The sequence below is a fragment of the Crocodylus porosus genome, unplaced genomic scaffold (genome assembly GCF_001723895.1).
Source record: "Crocodylus porosus isolate Cpor-Errol unplaced genomic scaffold, CroPor_comp1, whole genome shotgun sequence".
In the NCBI taxonomy this organism is placed as follows: Eukaryota; Metazoa; Chordata; order Crocodylia; family Crocodylidae; genus Crocodylus; species Crocodylus porosus.
The window spans coordinates 50830301-50849039 of record NW_017728907.1 but is presented as its reverse complement, the minus strand read 5'-3'; the positions used below and the strand labels follow the sequence as shown (position 1 = coordinate 50849039).

At 40.8% G+C, this 18739-nt stretch overlaps 1 protein-coding gene across 1 annotated transcript in view; it reads left to right on the top strand.

Annotated features, from left to right (window-relative positions):
- The window catches only part of AGBL4 (ATP/GTP binding protein like 4), a 1420095-nt gene that overhangs the window by 750241 nt on the left and 651115 nt on the right, over window positions 1-18739 (top strand). Inside the window, exon 6 of the mRNA XM_019530625.1 lies at window positions 18630-18669. Within this exon, the coding sequence (XP_019386170.1) occupies window positions 18630-18669 (40 nt within the window). The remainder of the gene's footprint in view (window positions 1-18629; window positions 18670-18739) is intronic.

The window sequence follows — 18739 nt, the reverse complement described above, 5'->3', positions numbered from 1 at the left end:
CCCAGCTGACTTCCTGCCCTTTGGGCAGGGGGCTGGACTCGATGATCTCCCAAGGTCCCTTCCAGCCCTAATGTCTATGAAATCTATGATCGTAAAAGGCCCAAGGTAGGGGCGAGGACCACTTCCCTGGGAAGTTGGTTCCAGATTTTGGCCACCCTAACTGTAAAATATTGCCTTCTGATCTCTAACCTAAACCTATTCTCCGTCACCTTATTACAATTGTTCCTCATCACCCCAGGTGGTGCTGGGGAGAAAAGGGCTCTACCTATTTGCTTATTATCCTTGGTGTAAGCCCTTGACACTCTGCGTTGGATAGTGAAATCCAGCAGGTGATGATCACTATTGCCCAGGTGGTCAAGGACCTGCAGTCCCCTTACCAGATCATCCCCCGTGGCCAGGACCAGGTCCAGCAAGGCATTACCCCTAGTGGGGCTGGATAAGGTGAAGGTCCTGTAATACATCCCGAAACCTATGCGAGCGGTCAGACCTGGCTGTCTGCTCCTCCCAGAAAATGTCTGAGTAGTTTAGGTCACCCATGGCAATAACATCCCTTGACCTAACCGCCTCCATAAGCTGACTGGAGAAGTCCTGGTCCAGCTCTTCCCCCTGGTTGGGTGGTCTGTAGTAGACACCCACCGTAAGGTTCCTTTCACCATGCCCCCCTATAATTTGACCCACAGTGTCTCTGCCCGACCCTCCTCTAACCTGAAGATAATCCTTGATGATGTGAGGTGCTCCTTGACATAGAGCACAACCTCACCCCCACCTTTGCTCTCTGTCCTGTCTCTTCTATATAGGGTGTAACCCTGAATGCCCACTGCCCAGTCTTAGATAGGGTCCCACCAGGTTTCTGTGAGCCCTACTAAGTCTGGGTTCTTACTCAGGCACAGTTCCTCCTGCTTACCCCCCATACTACAAGGATTAGTGTAGAGGCACTTGAGGCCTCCTGAGGGTGCACGTGCCTCCCTCCCACTCCCAGGACAGTTGTGGCCCTCTACTTCCAGGACATTGATGCTTACCTGGGCTTCCCTTCTTCTTGTCACCCTGCATGCTGGTGAAGCATCCTCTCCACTCGAGAGGATGCTTCCCTACTCCTTTGTCCTGTATATGTTTCCATGAAGTTTCTTTCGAATCCTAGTGGCATATTTTTGTCCTCTGTTTCACAGTTTTTTCTCTGTTGCCCCATATACATGTAGCTTGTTCTACAGTCTAGTGTGCCAAATGCCTCCCCACTTCCTTCAGGCTCTTATCTTCAACCAGCCATCTCCCACAGAGCCATTTAGCAACAATCCACAATTACTGAAATGTCTAGCCATCATTTTGCCTATGGCATGCAGATAGCACTGGTTCCTTAGGCTCCTTTGCAATTCCAGCTCTGGTGCATTGACTAAACTGTCATCCATTTTTGTGTGTGTATGTAAACTTGCCTGAGTTTTCATTTTGTGATTTTTTTTTTACACTTGGTATGCCTTGACTTAAGTCAATTGACAATTATGCCTTTTTAGAGTATTCTCACTTTGCTCATAATCTGTACAGCATAAACTATGTCCCTCCTACTTTTGAGAAGCCCATGGCTCTTGGGTGAAAAGGTCTACTGAATTAGTGCAATGACTCATTGGGCAAGCTCTTTTCCTTCTTAACCTGCAGGGCTGTACTGGAACTATATTTTATAAGAAAAAAAATGTCTCCTCCTTCAGTGCCCCCAAGAACAATTTAAACTCACTGGGAACAGAAAGGAGTTTGACACTTAATTTTGCCAATATAAATTGAAACATTTACATTTGTGTTGGCCTCAAAAGAAAAACCACCAAATATAGCTGTCTGACACAATAGAATTCATGAACAGAATGAGGATAAATTTTCCTCACTCATTCATGTATAGAAACTTTGTTCACCTTTCCTGCAACTGTGAAATTGGTTTGAAATGATGGGCTGATATTTCTTCATGAGTTACTCTTGACACACCGGAGGTACTTTACTAACTACAAAATATGTACTCTTTGGGGAAACAAAATTCATTTACAAACATGAATCTGTAAACTTTGTTGCTGCTGATATCCAACGAATGAATTTATTAAGGCTTATATTCTATGAGTCTTTTGAGACCTCTTGGTTTTCTTCTAATGAATAAAGAAAAAAATATCAGCAATGGAAATATACAGCTTTTCTTTTCTTTTTTTTTTTTAAAGTTTAAATATGCAGCTATTTTCCAACTCCAAAAGTCAAAGTTTCAAAACATGACAAACCATTTCAGGGGTAAACGGAGCCAGATTTTAAGTTACCTAAATATAGGTTTGGTTTGAAAACATGAAAACCTATTGCTTATTCTAAGTTCCTATATGTATGCTTCATTTAACAGGGTTAAAAGCTTGTCATGTTAACAGTTTGATCTGTGCCCTTGACTCTGATTCTGTGAGGTGGGATTCTCACTCCCATTGAATCCTCAGAAACGTGAAGGACGTGGTTGGATTGAGCCCTGATGGGCATGTCCAACATGGTATCCCTCTATGGACCAACAGATATGGCAGCTGGCCCTTCAGACTGCGTTCAAACTGGCTCTCTAAAGCAGGGTTCAGTTTGGCCAAGTCTGTACAGTTTGGTTAATTCTGGACACTTGCTTTAGTGGCACTTGGCTGTTGTTACTGTGGAAAACTGTAAAATAGACTACTGCTTTTTCTCCACTTTTCTAATTATAATGTTAAAAATGGCACCACTATGCAGTTGTATATTGTATATTGTATTATACAATATAACACTATGGAAGCCTTGATCCGGGAGATCCTCTCCATAGAGGAAGAGTGCTAACGTACATGTTTGCAAAGCACATGCTTAATATTAAGCATGTGTATAAGTGCTTTCCTGAATTGGACCCATATTTTAATAGGAAATAGCTTTTCAGTACCATTTATCTAAATATTCAACACTCACTAAATGATACCCAGCTATTTCACTCTCTGTCAGCTTATGCTGAAGCAATAGGGGGGTTGGCGTAGAAACGACTCTGCACAAGCTATATTAAGCTTCTGATATATTTTTCATCGAACTCTCTAAATATTGCTACGGTAGCAATATTACTGCTGTATTACTGAAACATGAACAGAGCCCAGCTCACAGAACAATGCATCCCATCTAAAATGGATGTGTTATTATATTATTATCATGTTATTTTCAGACGGCATGATGCTGAAGGATAGCCAACATGGTTTTGTTGTGGGCAGGTTGTGTCTGATCAACCTCATCTCCTTCTATGATCAAGTAACAAATTGCTTAGATGTGGGAGATGTGGTGGATGTTATATACTTGGATTTTAAACAGGCCTTTGATATAGTCTGCCATGATGGTCTTATAAAAAAACTGGGGTATTGTAGGCTGGCTGAGTCCATGGTCAGGTGAGTTGGGAACTGGCTAAGAGGTCAAACCCAGAGAGAGTTAGTGGACGGATCTGTATTGTCTTGGTGGGAGGTGGTCAGTGTTGCCCCACAGGGTTCGGTTCTTGGCCCTGTGCTGTTCAACCTTTTTATCAGTAATTTAGATGAGGATGTGGAAAGCACACTGGCCAAGTTTGTGGATGATACTAAGTTATGGGGAAAAGTGGTCATGCAATGAGATAGGATGTGGATCCAAGTGGACCTGGACAAGCTGGAAAGGTGGGTGAAGTGGAACCCGGATGCAGTTCAATAGGGATAAATGCAGAGCATTTCATCTGGGGAGAAGTAACCAGCAGCATGAATATAGGTTAGGAGGAGATGTCCTGGCCAGCACCATGGCTGAAGGGACCTAGGGGTTATGCTTGATCACATGATGACCATGAGTCACCAGTGCAACACTGTAGTCAACAGAGCTAATAGCAACTGGGATGCATTGGCCAATGCATCCCAAGTGGGGCTAAGGAAGTGATACTTCCTCTCTACTCAGAGCTGGTGAGACCCCAGCTGGAGGACTGCGTTTTGTTCTGGGTGCTGTGCTCCAAAAAAGATATGGAAAATCTTGAAAGGGTCCAGAGAAGGATTAAGGGCCTGGAGGACAAATTATATGAGGAAAGAGTAAGAGATCTGGAACAGTTTGGCCTGGGGAAGAGAAGACTGAGGGGAGACTTGGTGGCCATCTATAAATATATAAGGGGTGAATATCAGGAGCTGGGAGAAAAACTGTTCACTAGGGCACCCCACGGGAGGACAGGGAGAAATGACCATGAACTGTTAGAGGATAGTTTCAGGTTGGATGTAAGGAAGAACTTCTTTACGGGAAAGGTGACCAGAATCTGTAATAGACTTCCCAAGGAGGTGGTTCAGTCCCCAACCTTGGAAGACTTCAAGAGGAGAGTGGACAGACACCTTGCTGGGATCATTTGATCTCTGTAGTATTCCTGCCCAGAGCATTGGGTTTGGACTCGATGATCTTCTGGGGTCCTTTCCATCCCTTCGGTTCTATGATTCTATGACTACCGTTTAAAATGTTGAGTGTGGTTTTTTTTAAACATTCAGTATAATTACATACCCCAATTACAAAGGACAGAGGGTTATCTGAAAATGAAGTTTTCTGTAGAATTTCTATGTAGACGTAGGATGTTTCGGACATCTTCAAAAATAACCCAGTGCACTATTAGGTCCACCGCCCTCATTGTTTGCTCACATTCAGTTAGGGATTCACAATAACAGTCAGGCCCTTTTGCTCAATATTTCATTCTCTCAAGTCATCCCTTCTTTTGTTTTCTTTTGTATTTGATGATCGCGTCCTAAATGTAGTATCCTGGTCTTGCACATTTGCTGTTCTCTGCTTCCTTTCTCCCACCAGCATGCTTTTACTGAGCTTCTCAGTTGGCATATATCTCCGAGCAGAAGAGTTGGTGAGGGAACCTGTGATCTAGTCAAAGACCGCTGCAGAAAGAGAAGGGATTTCACAAGTCTCATCCTTTGTCATTTGAATCATTACTGATGCATTGTAGCTTTCCATAGGATATTCCACACTGTAGGTCTACTTTGGTGAGAGAAGATATCATATGGCTTTGCTGATGAGAAGTTGTTCTGTTATTGCAAGCTAGCAAGTGTAGACCACCTCATCCTTCTGGACCATTAAACAAGTGTTCAGCACAAACATTTGTCTTTAATTGCTAGAACAAAGCAAGCTGCTGATACGTTTCTAGTAACATCGGTGTTGGTATTGCTTTGACTTTTAGAGCGCTTTTTATGTTGAGCAAAGTGCTTGAGACAGGGACTCCTGACTTGGAGTCCCAGGTCTCCCAAGGACTTGCTCAGTAGTTTAAGCAGGTCACTTATCACTTCCCTTTGTTCCACATTTGTAACACAGGAGTAACATTACCTGTCTCCCAGCATTCACTTTTATTTATTGTTTCTATTGTGGAAGTGCCTAGGATAGCCAGACAGCTCAGTGCTAGGTGCTGTACAAACACAAAACTTCACCGTTGGGTTGGAAGAATTACCCAAGTACTTAGTAGCACTAATGTCAGATCCTACCTTCTTAAACTTACCAAGAGTTTTTTCAAAAACTTCAACCAGTGTAGATCAGATCCTGGATGCTGTATGTTGCCATCGTTCTGTGGGCTGGAATGCAGTGTGTTTTAAAAAAATAATGATTTGGATTTAGATAATAGAGCACAACCAATAAGTTGCTTCAAAATGTTCTGAATAAAGGAAGCCAGTCGGTTGCGGGGTGGAGGAGAGATTCTCTTTGCAACCTCTGTTACCTCCTGGATAACCTGCACTTCTCCAGACTCTGCCCTCACCCGCGGCAATGAAGTATGCCGGGTTTTTCTTGCAAGAGTGACAATTGGAACATTCAAAATGATATGTTAAATGAATTTGACAAAAAGCAACCTTGGCCTTCAAAAACTCTTGTGTATCGAGTAGTGGGAAAATTAACCCACTTCTGTGGACTGTAAAAGGGAAGCAGGGCAAAATGAGAAGCTTGAAATGAGATGAGACCACAGCACCAGAATATAAGTCTTTATATTTGCCCATGCATACAAGATTCCCATTTAACTTTTCACTGTTATTTTGATCGCATTGTCTTAACTTGCGTACAATAAAAAGGAGCTTTTCACAGAGTGACTAGATACTACAATTTTGTAAAGAAAGAGCGTTAATGTCCCCATATTAAACCATGGAAACAGCATATGGCAGTCTCCCCCCAGAGGTAGCCTGATTCTACTGATAATTTTTGTACAGTAAATTACTGGAATAAGGCTTGGAGTGATTGTATTGACTGCCCTCTTGCTTACAGGAAAGGAATATAGCCGGCTTACTCTTTCTTTTTCTTCTTCTTTTTCTTTTGCTTTCTTTTCATTCTCTTTCTCTTTCTTTCTCTTTCATTCTTTCTTTCTTTGAAAGTGAAATGTATCATTGAGATTTTCTTTTAAATAGCACAAGTGCAGAGATTGTGTGGTCACCTCTCCCTGACCAGAACCAGCATATATGTAGGAGAGTGTTTATTGTCTTAACTGTAAGTGATATTCTTCAATCTCAATTTTCTTGTTATTCTTGGGAAAATTTCTACTTAGAAATTATTCCACTTTTGTGGTACATATTTTTTCCTTCCATTTTTATTGCTATATTTTTTGGTAGGATACCACATGACCCCAGTTTCTTTAGAGTTCATTAACAGTGTCTATCTTTTGGCTGGGCTCAGATGTATCAGAAACTGGATTCTGTTAATATTACGTGGGACTTTGTTTTTCAGAGCAGCATTGGGCCAGATCAGAATTCAAATCCAGACCCCAGTCTGAGTAATTGGAAATTCAGAGTTGCTCATAAAATAGAAATAATTTTTCATTAACATTTTATAAAAGAAAGAATCTATCCAGCAGGACATTTTTTGACTTAAAAAAAATAACTAAAAAAATCTGTTTATACCCTGAATAGTCTGTCCAACTGTTTTCTGTTGATTCATTGAAACAGGTTTCTGTTTTTTCCCCAGGAATCTACATGCCCATTTAAGACTAGGGTAGAAAATCTAATCAAAGGATTGCCAACTCTCATGATTTTTGGCAGTAGTTCTTAAAGTCTATGCTTCAGGTGTGAAAAACGTAGCTCTTTCTTTTATCTTTCTTTTATCCGAGCCCCCAAGGTCTGGAACAGTCGGCCAGCAGAGGTGGTTCAAGCACCTACATTGAACACCTTCAAGAGCAAATTGGATGCTTATCTTGCTGGGATCCTATGACCCCAGCTGACTTCCTGCCCTTTGGGCGGGGGGCTGGACTCAATGATTTTCCGAGGTCCCTTTAGCCCTAATCTCTATGAAATCTATGAAAAATCTATGAAATCTATATGTATTGATATAAATATAGATAAAAGTGCTAAATAATAGAGCTAAGTGGCTCACATTTCCGAAGCACAGACTTTAAGAACATGACCAAAAATCACGAAAGTTGGCAAGAAAGTGTAGTCAGTACTAAAGCCTGGGAGCCAGCATGGCTCGCCGTGACCAGCTGTTGGGGCAACAACCTTGAGAGACCACAGTTTAAGTCTCTGCTGTTCCAGATAAAGATCAGGGACTTCGACCTTCATCGCCTCCATCCCAGGACACTGCCCTGGCTATTGGCTGAGATGTGGTAGATGTGCCTCATGTAGTCATGCTGGAACTAGTCTACTTACAGGGTGGAGTTCTTGGTGTAAATAGTCAGGCAAAGCAGTGACTTGACCTTGGGTAAGTGCCTGAAGCATAAGATCCCAACCTGTGTGTAGGCACACGCTATATTCTAAAACTGTCTATGTTTAAACACGTTAAAACGAGACTTTTTGTCTGTTATCTATAATGGCCCATAAACAACTGCTAGTTAGTCAATATCCTATTACTGCCATAGGTAGATATGCTTTGTTTCTAATTAAACATTCATTGAACAGTGTTGCTTACCTCCCCCGACAAGTGGTGGACTCTCAAAGTTCATAATTGCTTTCACTAATCTATACCTTTTTCTGTTTCAATGCCTTGCCTTTTATTTAGTAATGCTTAATATCAGAGGCAGGCTCAGAGCTAAAGAATGGCTCTGAAATACCAAAGAAGTGATCCATGCCGTGTATAGATTCCTGTTGTTAACAACACTCTGTGTGGTCCTGCTTGGGTTTTTCCCCCTCCTTTCCTGTTTACTCTTTCTTTCAAATAAATAAAATTTAAAGAGAGAGAGAGTTTATTAGCTCCCACTGCTTATTATTCACTTCAAGCCAGAATCCTCTGTTTGTGGCGTTACAATAATCTCTATAGGCATTAAGTAATTGATGTCACAAGCACAGGATTATAACTGTGGCTGTGTAATCTGTAGAATAAAACCCCAAACCATGAAAAAGGAGCACAGTGGGTTGTTACCAAAATAAACCTCTTAAAATTTTTCATAGAAATCTGAGGACCCAGCTGAGGTCCCCGTCCCACAAACGTTGACACAAGTGCTTAATTTGAAACACACGAGGAGAGCTATTGACTTCAGGAGGATAGTCATATGCTTAATAAAAGCCTGGCCTGCTTAATAAATGGCTGGCAGTTTAGGGGTCTAAATAGGCCTAACTTACCTCTCCCTCTGACTCTTTTAGAGGCCTAAGACTTTTTGAGAAGAAGGTAGAGCAGTCCATTTCTGCAACTATCCAGCCAGTAGCTACTCCTTCAGAAGTTGGCATTGGCCTTCCTTGAAGAATATTCTAGGTAGATGGTGACTTTAGATAATCCATCAGTTCGCTTTGGCTCACAGCACATTTTCAGCTATGCATTGATCAGACAGATCTTATGAAACTAGGGCCTTTGAATGCATGCCCCTAGGCTCAGTTCAACAAAGTAAGCAGGCTTGCTTGGTAAAATTATGGCTCTGGGAAGGAATATTTTGCACTGTATTGGGTCAACTCTTTGGAAACAAGGCTGCTTTTTAGCTAATGCTACATATTTACTTTATATAGCACTACATACCTTTAAATCACAGTGCAAGTAAGAAAGCCTCTTCATAAGGATCACTCTTTTACAGATGGAGATACCGGGGCATAGAAACATTAGGTTATGTGCTAAGTGCCCTAAAAATCAACGGCAGAGCTGGACAAATACTCAGGAATTCCTAGGGCTAATCTAGTAAATTTTCAATCTCTGGTTGTGACAGTAGGTACAAATAACAATTAGCAACCCATGCTAGGGAAGAGACCCACTGAATCCATTTGTACTGGAGATGAACAGAATTATATTAAGAGAGAACTTTTGATTTTTTGAAAGGTGCCAGTGAATCTTTAATGACTTCCCTTAACATGGATACTTTCTAAGTAAATAAGTACCGGAAATGTTGACACTTCTTAGAGGGGGAAACATTCAAACCAAGTGGGAAACCTGACAAATTGGAAGGAACTCAAGACACAGCATCAAAAGATCAGGGTTCGGAGAAACTGATCTCTGAAGAAATATTTTGCAAAGTTATTGAATGATAGACAAGCAGAAGGATGGCTACAGTATTCTGTTACCTTGCCACTTCTGAAAGATGTAAGCAGCAGGAGAGGGAAGAGTTATTTAGCTAAAAAAGGTGTCAAGAGCTAGGCCCAGGAATAGTAAGCAAACCATACCAGGGAAAATATACACTGAAAGCTATGGAAACCTCTTGAAAATTCAGTGTTTGAATCATGGAAAAAGGTGTTTTGGAAACCTCCTTGGAATCCCAATCTTATAACTGGGAATATTTAAAACAATCTCTGTTGCAACACTAGGAAACGCACTAGAAGACACAGTCCTGCATCAGAAGGGGATGCTCAGCAGATGGAAATTTTACCCTTTGCAACTTTAATGGTTCTCTGAATGTGTCATGGTTTACCTCCCATGACAGTCAGTGAGAAGGGTCATCTTTTTATAGATGTGAAGTGGATCGGCCCCAAGTTCTCTAAGTGTTTTATTTCTCTGCACTGACCAATGCATTTCCCAGTGTATTCTGTGTGGAGTTTGGTCTTATGTGGCTTAGCCCATGCTTAGTAAAAGGCCTGATCCTGAGTACTTGTGTACTTGGTCTGCTTGACTGGCTCTGTATGGACACAGCAGTCAGTCTATATGCTGTCAGTTGTAGGATGAGAACCACTGGCAGTAAGAATTTGCTCATGTTTCTGTGACTACCAGTACATTTTCTGTCATGGTTAGGAGTATCTGTGCTATAACATGGTTTTTATTGTGAATGGGGCAATAGAGCCTCAGACGGTCCACGTTACAAGAGTGCTTTATGTATATATGTAAATAAGATGAATTATAATATAAAATATAGATGAGGTACCAGTAGATGGCACTCAAGAATATGTTGCATTGTTGACTTTTGTAGGACCAATAAAACTTGTGGTTGTCACAAATGGTAACTCTTTAAATCAGTATTTAACATCCCAATCATGACAGCCATGCAGTGTGGCAGGGTAGATATACACCTTAAACTAGCTAAATAAGATATATCGAGATCATAAACTTTTGTGAACTTGAGCTCACTTCTCCTGATGCCTTGAAAGTCATGCTGTCATGCAACTTAGCCCAGTTCTTCTTGGCTATAGGACCTAGTGACAGCATCCTACTAATTTTCCTTCCCTGTCTAAATTTCTTATTACTTCTCACTTCAATTTCTCTGTAGAAGAACTAAGATACTGTACTATAATGCTGCTAAGTACCTCAGAGAGGCCTGGCAAGGATTTAAACGCTCTTTCCAATTTTTCCTCCACATTCAATAAATTAGCAGTTCTTCTAGACTGGTTTCAAATATTACAGCATCACAAGAAGCAAGGAAGAATCTTAATCTGTATGTGCCTAATTGCTGTGTCCTTGAGATGAATACTTTCCAGGGGGAAAAAAAAATGTTCTAGTCAATTGTTTGGTAAAGGTTGTAAAGAATAAAAAAGTATCTTTATCTCCTGTACTTAGCTTTTGTGAAAGTTATATGAAGGTGTCAGGTATTAAGAACAAATGGAAGAACCTGTGAAATGGGAAGATGATTAAAATAGCTTAATGGATCAGTGCTGTCTTTTATCGGTTGAACTTGATTTTGATTCTAAACCCGAATGAAATTACCAAATATTACAAAGATCAAGTGTCTGCAGATGCCACTGTTAAAATGGTTTAAAATGCTCATTATAGCTCTTAGCTTGAGTGGTAACATATCCCAGACCACTTTCTAAGTGTTCCCATACACCTGTATTATCAATAATTGATTCTGCGTAGTTAGCTACAGCAGACGCAATTTGCTAAGATCCCAGTCAAGTGTCACAAGGAGACTGGTTCATTTTATCATGATACAATGAAACATTAGCAGCTAATAATGGAGGAAGGAGAAGGTGTGAGATCTTACTTCATTATGTGAACAAAAGCTTGTGATTTCGGGATGGATGGAAAGAAAAGATTATTGCTTGGCATTATAATGTGAAAAACCCACCCTCTTAAATAATCAGATTATCCACTGTAACAGGCTTTAAATTCCTACATTTGGTGGGGTCACTATTTTAATCCAAATTTTGTCATCATAGGTAAGTGTTACACTGTGAATGGAAGGAATATACAAGCAGAGAAACACCCGCCTTTGTGAATTGAAGCGACTATTGTCACAGCAAGGTGGAAGCAATCACATTCTTTTCTTCTTGATGCTCTTTAACTTCTGTGGGCACAGTTCTCCTTTCTATAGAGAGCTCTTTCAAACTTTCATTTGCCCTGAGCCAGTCTTTAGCTTGGACTTTCCAAAAGTCTTTGTCAGTTATGGAAAACTATTTTAAAAATAAATTCAGAGAATAATCCAACTCTGATAATGCCACACGCTCAGGCCTGGCAAAAAACCCCTGTGATATTAAATAGAGTTGACAATAATGGGAGTTACATGCCCAGTGGCAGTATGTCATGAACAGGCAGTTTAAAAGATGGCGGCAGGACTTACCTGATTTCTGAATGTGCATTTTGCTCGGGGTGTCCGCACAACACAGTTACTCCCCTTCCGATCACTTCATGACTGGTGGCATCAAGACTTTAAAGGCAGAGGTGCTGGAATCTATCCCCTGCTCCTTTTGTGTATTGTTGTGAGTTTATGTGAAGCCAACCATGTTTATTTAAGTATCTAACGTAAGGAATTAAGTAAAGTTGATAAAACATATACCATGTTAAAGTTAAATGCCCATTAATTGAAAGAAGAAACAATATCACTGCGTACCTCTTCCCCTTCCCCACCAAGGTTGATGTACCCTGAGTGGCACCAAGTCTGAGCTTCCCCCCTTCTTTGACCCATTTATAAAAAAAAATTTCCAAGAGTTTTACAAGCCCACCCAAAAAATTACGGTATGTGATAAGAGCTCACATACCCCATACAATTTAACTGTGAGGTAAATTGTACATGTGGTATTAAGCCTAAGGCAAGCCATCTTCAGGCTCTGGTGGTACTTTAAATTCCCAGGTGCCGAGCAAATATCAGACAAACCTCTCTTACAACAATAGAAAAGCATATCTTCTTGTAGTTATATATACCGATGTATATTTTTTCAACAAGGCAAATTACTTTGCCAATAATTGTCCACTCACTGATTTGATCTTGGAATGTCATTCAATGATTGTAGAGTTAAGTGGTAAATTTACCCAGTGGAGATTGCTTAAATTGTTGACATTAAGCGATGTGTGACAATGTGCAGAGTTACAGTAACTGGAGGATTTTTTTTTTTGCATTATTATGTATGGAATACATAATTCATTGGCAATGAAAATTATGATAATAGTGTGTAATATAGAGGAATGATATTATGTGGGTTTGACTGTATCCCCAATATGCATCCATTTCAATCCCTGCTAAATGGAAACCACTTCAAAAATTCAGGCAGTCATGCATTTTTTTTAAGTTTATTTCTGACCAGTTTCTGACATTTCCACCATCTTCGTAGGTGGTAGGTTCCTCACTCTGTCAGTTTTCAGATAATAAGAAATCTAAATTCTATGTTTGGTGGCATCATGATACAGATAACCGCTATCTTAGCCCATCTCTGGTTGACAGCATGCTATTTTGTGTCACTGTTCCTAGTAGAACAAAAGTAGCTTTAGAGAAAGCCACCTGACCTTCAATATTGATCTTCATTCAGTGTCATATCAAGTAAAAGTATAATATACCTAACATTTTATCTCTGTATCTGCTTGGACATGCAATATCTAAATGTTGGCTTTACAAGGTATTTCATTACATGTATCATAGGCTCTGGTTCTTTATTGGTATTAAGTGTAAATGGTATTGGTAATTAGTCTGTCCATTCCATTTTTTCTATGTTTTTATACCTCTCTTTTTACTCTGTTGTCTGAGTGGTTGTCAGTGGTACATTAAGTAACCATGGTTAAGAATTGCCGGGAGTGGTCTTTTCCCCGTGGGAAGTGGTATGTAAACAGTGCAGCCTTTATTTTAGGTGGCATTTTGTTTTGGGCGATGGGTGGTTGTTGTTGTTGGGGTTTTTTTTAAACATATCCACTGTTCTGTGCTTATGACGTATTAAAGAAATGCCCCTTGTACTTGAAGCAAAAGGTGTTTGTCATCTCTGGGACCAAGCTGTTAGTGGCAAGGTTGTGCCCTTCAAACAACACCTACAATGAACTCTGAAGTCAAGCAACTCCCTTACTCCTGCCTGAATAGAAATGCTACTGTTGCCTGAATAGAAATGCTACTGCCAGTGCCAGTAACTTGGTTTTAAACTTTAGGTGGACCGGGAATAAAAGGGGTGGTGTAACTGCACCACTAAACCCCACTGCTGGATTCACCCCTGCATAAGCCTCTGATTAGACATTTTGGTTTTGACAGGATTATTCACTTTTTTCAATTTGGCCATCACCTGGGTTTGCTGAATCAGGCTGTCATTTACAAAATGATAAAGGATGGGGCAAAATTAGCAACATGTTTCTGCAAAGCTTCCAGAATAAAGAAGAACGCACCTGATTTCACTTTACTGAAGTGCAGAGCAGTTGGAGCGAATGGAGAGAGAGTCCCATTCATGTAAAATAAAAATCAGGGAGAAGCAGTCAATAGGAAAGTCTGGGCAAGGTGCCATATGTTTAGGGAGACAAAGCCCTCATAAGGTCACTGAGGCCACATTGTGGCTTTGAGAGCTAGTGGACTGTGGGCATGGCAGCTAGGGTCAGTAGTACCTGCCTGTATAAGCATTATATCCCCAGAGTGCTCAGGCAGACATTAAGTGGGGTGAATCCAGTTGCTGTGCTTGCTATTCTCTTCTTCACTATTGTGCTTTTCTTGACCCAGGACTTGGCACCTTAGCTGCCAGTGAGGTGGGCATGGAAGGTGTATATTCCCTCTAGAAGTGTTCCTGCAGGTCAATGAGCAACCCAAACAGCTGAAACACTACCATGAAGGATGCCTGAGGGGTCCATCTAGCAAAGGGCACCTCAGGGGGTGAAGACATGCATGATTGGGTTTATACCACCTGTATTTCCTGCTTAGGTAGGCACATTTGGTGACAGAAAAGACAGGAAAAAGATAGTTTTATGGCTTTTTGGCACATGCTTGGCCAGGATTGCATGAACACAAAGCTGACATTTTTTTCTTCTCTTCTGCTGCAGTGAGTGTATCCTTGGCATAGCTAAGGTTCTGGTCATTGAAGTCTGGATCTATTCAAAGTAGGATATAATTAGGTTATTTTCTATATAAAAATAAATTCCTCAGTTGCTACAGAAATGATACATCACCAATTTCATGGGACACTGCTGTATTTAGGTTTTTTGGGTTTTTTTGCTAATTGGAAGATAAGAAAGAGTCAAAGCAAGTGTTCTGCTTCTTACATCAGTGCAAGAGGATGGCCATGTATTCCGTGAGCAGAGGAGAAACATGGAAAAGTATGTTGCACATCATCTACATTTAAATGAATTAGTTAATTTAAACAAAAATAATTTCTTCTTTGTAGTTTCTCATCTCACCCTGAGTTAATTGAGGTGCAAATTAAATAAAACAGTCAGCAAACATCTGAAAGAGCATCAGTATCAAGAAAGAGAAAGGTTGCTCAATGAGGGAGTTGAGTCAAAGACACCCGAGGATCAGCCTGGAGAAGGATTTAGATTCCATAGCAGGAAAAGTGATAATGGATTTTAACTGTGAAATAGTCTTCCAAACTCCATTATGGTAGCACCACACCTAGACATATTCAAATACAGAATATTTATGACTACAGAGCAAGGGCCACTCCACACATTTCCAGAGAAGTAGACAGGATCACTAACCAGATCTTTTCAGCTGCTTCACTATAGTGTAATTAATTCTTGATGCTTAATAGATTAATGTTTGTTAAATGAATGAATACTTAATTTATTAACAATTTGCCTTCCGTGTGTTAAAATATGATTTATAACTCGTTATCAGTGTTTATTGCATTTATTAATGAGTTACGTTAACTATATGCAAGTTAACATGATCCATTGTAAATTAGGACTTAGGGACAGCTGCATGGATGGGTCTATGTTTCTAGAGACCACCATTAACAGAAAAGATCCACTAGATGGAACGCTTGTCCAAACTGACTACTGTCTCCCGTTTCCATTGGGACTTGTTGGTAGCCAGCAAAGTTAAAGTAATGGGTAGCATTTATTAGGGCTAGGGCAAGATGGGCACAATAGTGGATGTTACAATGAAATAGGGATTCAGTCTGTGTACAACTTATGATTCTGGTTGATACAACAGTTTTCATAGTTAACCATTTAATAATGCCATGGACTGCCTCCAGTGTGAATACAAAATCCAACATTACTGAGAATGGTTGCTCAATGTTCCTTTGAACGCAGACCAGTATATTGGAATAATCATGTACTCTAGTGACATAGGGACACCAGGTTACCTGAGGCTTTGGAGAACTATTTAGATAAATACATCTGCAGGGGGCTGGTGTTTCGGAAATGGATGATCACTACAGCCAAAACAAAGAAGTTAAGTGTCATGGGAATCAAATTTCAGAGACTCTTTGGCTAGGGACAGAAATTATACATGAACTAATGTAAGTGATCAGAAACCAGTTCAAACCTGTAACACAACAGAAGTTCAGTGTACATAACCCACTTTCAGAATGGCCACAACCAGTTTACGATAAACCAGGATGGATGTAGTATCAGACTTAACTGATTTAGGTTAAAGAGGTTTATTCCACTTCTGTCCCAGATCCCCTCCAGATTCAAGTTAACTTCCAGTCCTCCAGCATCCCAGGATGCTTTGCATCTCTCCCCCTGCCCTCTCAGGGTGTGGGGGCTAGCTTTGGCTCAAGCTAGCTGCTCCAGCTGAGCAGAAAGGCATGCTCTAGTGCACCCTGGCTTCTGGCCTGGGCTACTGCAGGCATGTGGCTGCATTTCCGGAATCAAAAGTGAATGTCTGTTCACTTGCTTATTGGTTCGATCTGTGCAGCTGAGACTAACCTGTGAAGATTGAATCGATTCAGCCCGGGGCTTTTTGACTGTCTGTAACTGGCCATTGAGACAAGCAGAAGTTTGGTGAGGAAAAGGAATGAGATGGATAAACTTTAATAGTGGGAGGCAAATTCAGCTGCAGGACTAAACAAAGTTGGCCAAAGTAAGATGAACCAGAAGGGATCCATGGTTCAGAGGACAATCCAAGAGCTACCAAAGGACCAGAGGAATGTGCCCAGAGGACACTGACCTCAGCCTTAAGACCTCTTATAAGGAGCAAGCAAACTGAGGCATGGAAATGCGCATAGGTTATATATATATATATTTGTTTAGATCAATTTATTTTTTGTCCTACCCAAGGAAAGACCAAAGCTGTTTTAGAAGCTTGTGCCAAGTCAGTTGGGTATTGCACGCATTGTGTGTACTTTTAAAACATAAACCACTGCCATTGGAGTGGCGGGGCATTGCTTTTACCTATGGCATGTTGTAGGGTAAACCTTGAAGTCGGTTTTGGAGCTGAAGTGGTGATTTTGGGGAATTCCATGAGTAAGTGGTTGTCTGCAAAGTCAGGGGATTGTCCAGTCCTGTGTTCCTAAATCAGAAAGCTTACAGCTTCACGGGACTCTGAAAAATGTACAGAACCACTGGGGAAGCCTGACGGAGAGGTGATGCTAATTTCAGGGCCTAGGCATTTGAACTGGAGGGTCACTGCTGCCAAAAAGGATGTCAGACACGTGGTCTGTACATAAATTGTTTGTCTAGAGACCCAAAGGCCTGCTTCGGCAAACCAGCATACAGAATGCAGCATTTGGACCTCCTTGCAATAGTCTGGTGGTGTTTTGACTACATAGAGACTGCACATGGGGCTCTATGACAGGAAGATCTTTAATCAGTAAGACATCCTAGAGAAAAATATCCACTGTAGGGATCACTGAGACACCGCTTCTTCCTCAAGGACTTTCAACTGTCAGCAGAAGAATAGAGAGAGTGTGATGATGAGAATTAGATTAGAAAAGGATCAATAGGCCTGACAATAAATGAAAGTAACACAGACATTAGTGAGCAGATTAGGAAAGAGAAATTAAATAGGATAGTGTATTCTGCAGCGCCAGCTAGACATATAACTGTTGGGCAGAGAGTTTAGAGAGATGGCAACTATTAGAAAGCGCAAAGAAAAATAGATGATGATAAAACTCCCTCGTGAGATGAGAAGAATAAGCTTGATGAGCCTCAGCCATGGAGGAAAGCCATCTATGAAAGAAACATAGCCCATAGAGAAGTTGGAAAGGGTGATAATGTCATATGAATTCCCATGCTAGATCAGCCTGATGATCCACCTAGGCTAGTCTCCTGTCGTACATAGTGGTAAGCACCACGTGAACCAGAGGAAGGTACAGAAACCCTACAAGGGACGGTCGTGGTATAACCTCTTTCCAAGGGGTAGATTCTTCACACGCACATTAAAGATTGCCTTTTGTCCTCAAGCGTGAAGATATGGCTTCCAAAACTTTCCTTTCATCTTTACCGGTAAACTTTTGGGTATGCCTGTTGTTCGTACAAATATCTAGTTTGGTGTTGAATCCCACAAAGTTTTTGGGTTCAGTGATATCTTGTGGCAATGTGTTCCACAGGCTAATTGTGAAAAAGTCCTCCCTCTCCTCAGTTTTGAATCTGTCCTGTGATACATGCTGTACTTTGCACTTCGGTTGCTCATAAAACCACGATTTTTATACCCCATAGTCCTCCAAGCCCATTTAACAGATATGACAACTGAGATTTTCAAGGCCAGACAAGGTGGTATGGATGCCCAGGTCCTGTTAAATTGAAAGGGAATGAAGCATCCAAATCCCTGCATGTAGCTTTGAAAATCTCAGCCTGAAACAATATAATTATTGGTTTGCTCAAGCCCTAGCCAGGAGTCAAAAAAAGACGTGCACATCTTGCTTCCTTCCCCTTACCAGAAAATGGGCTTTTCCTGTGATTTTCCTAGCTTTAAATCAGGTAATTAAAAGCACACAAGGACACACATATTTGGACCTTATCCAAAAAAACCTCATGGCTAACACTTCAGAAACACAAATAAAAAGCACATTAAAAGGGCTAAGCTGGATTTCTTTCCTTACTCATAAAATACATATGGCTCCCATCCAAAAGAGTTGCCATGAACCCTGTATCTTGTAATTAATTCTGCTGTAAATGTCAAAATGCTTACTTTGCAGGTCTACTCTGACCCACTAAAATTAGTCCCCTTTTAACAATCCCTTTTATAATTTGTTTTTCAGCAACAACGGCGGCTTGACCTCCTGACTATAACCAACCCTGGTGAGTAAGCTACAAGGCTCAGTTCTTTTCTCTCTTCTTAAAGAGATGGTTGTCTAAATGTGTTTCCCCC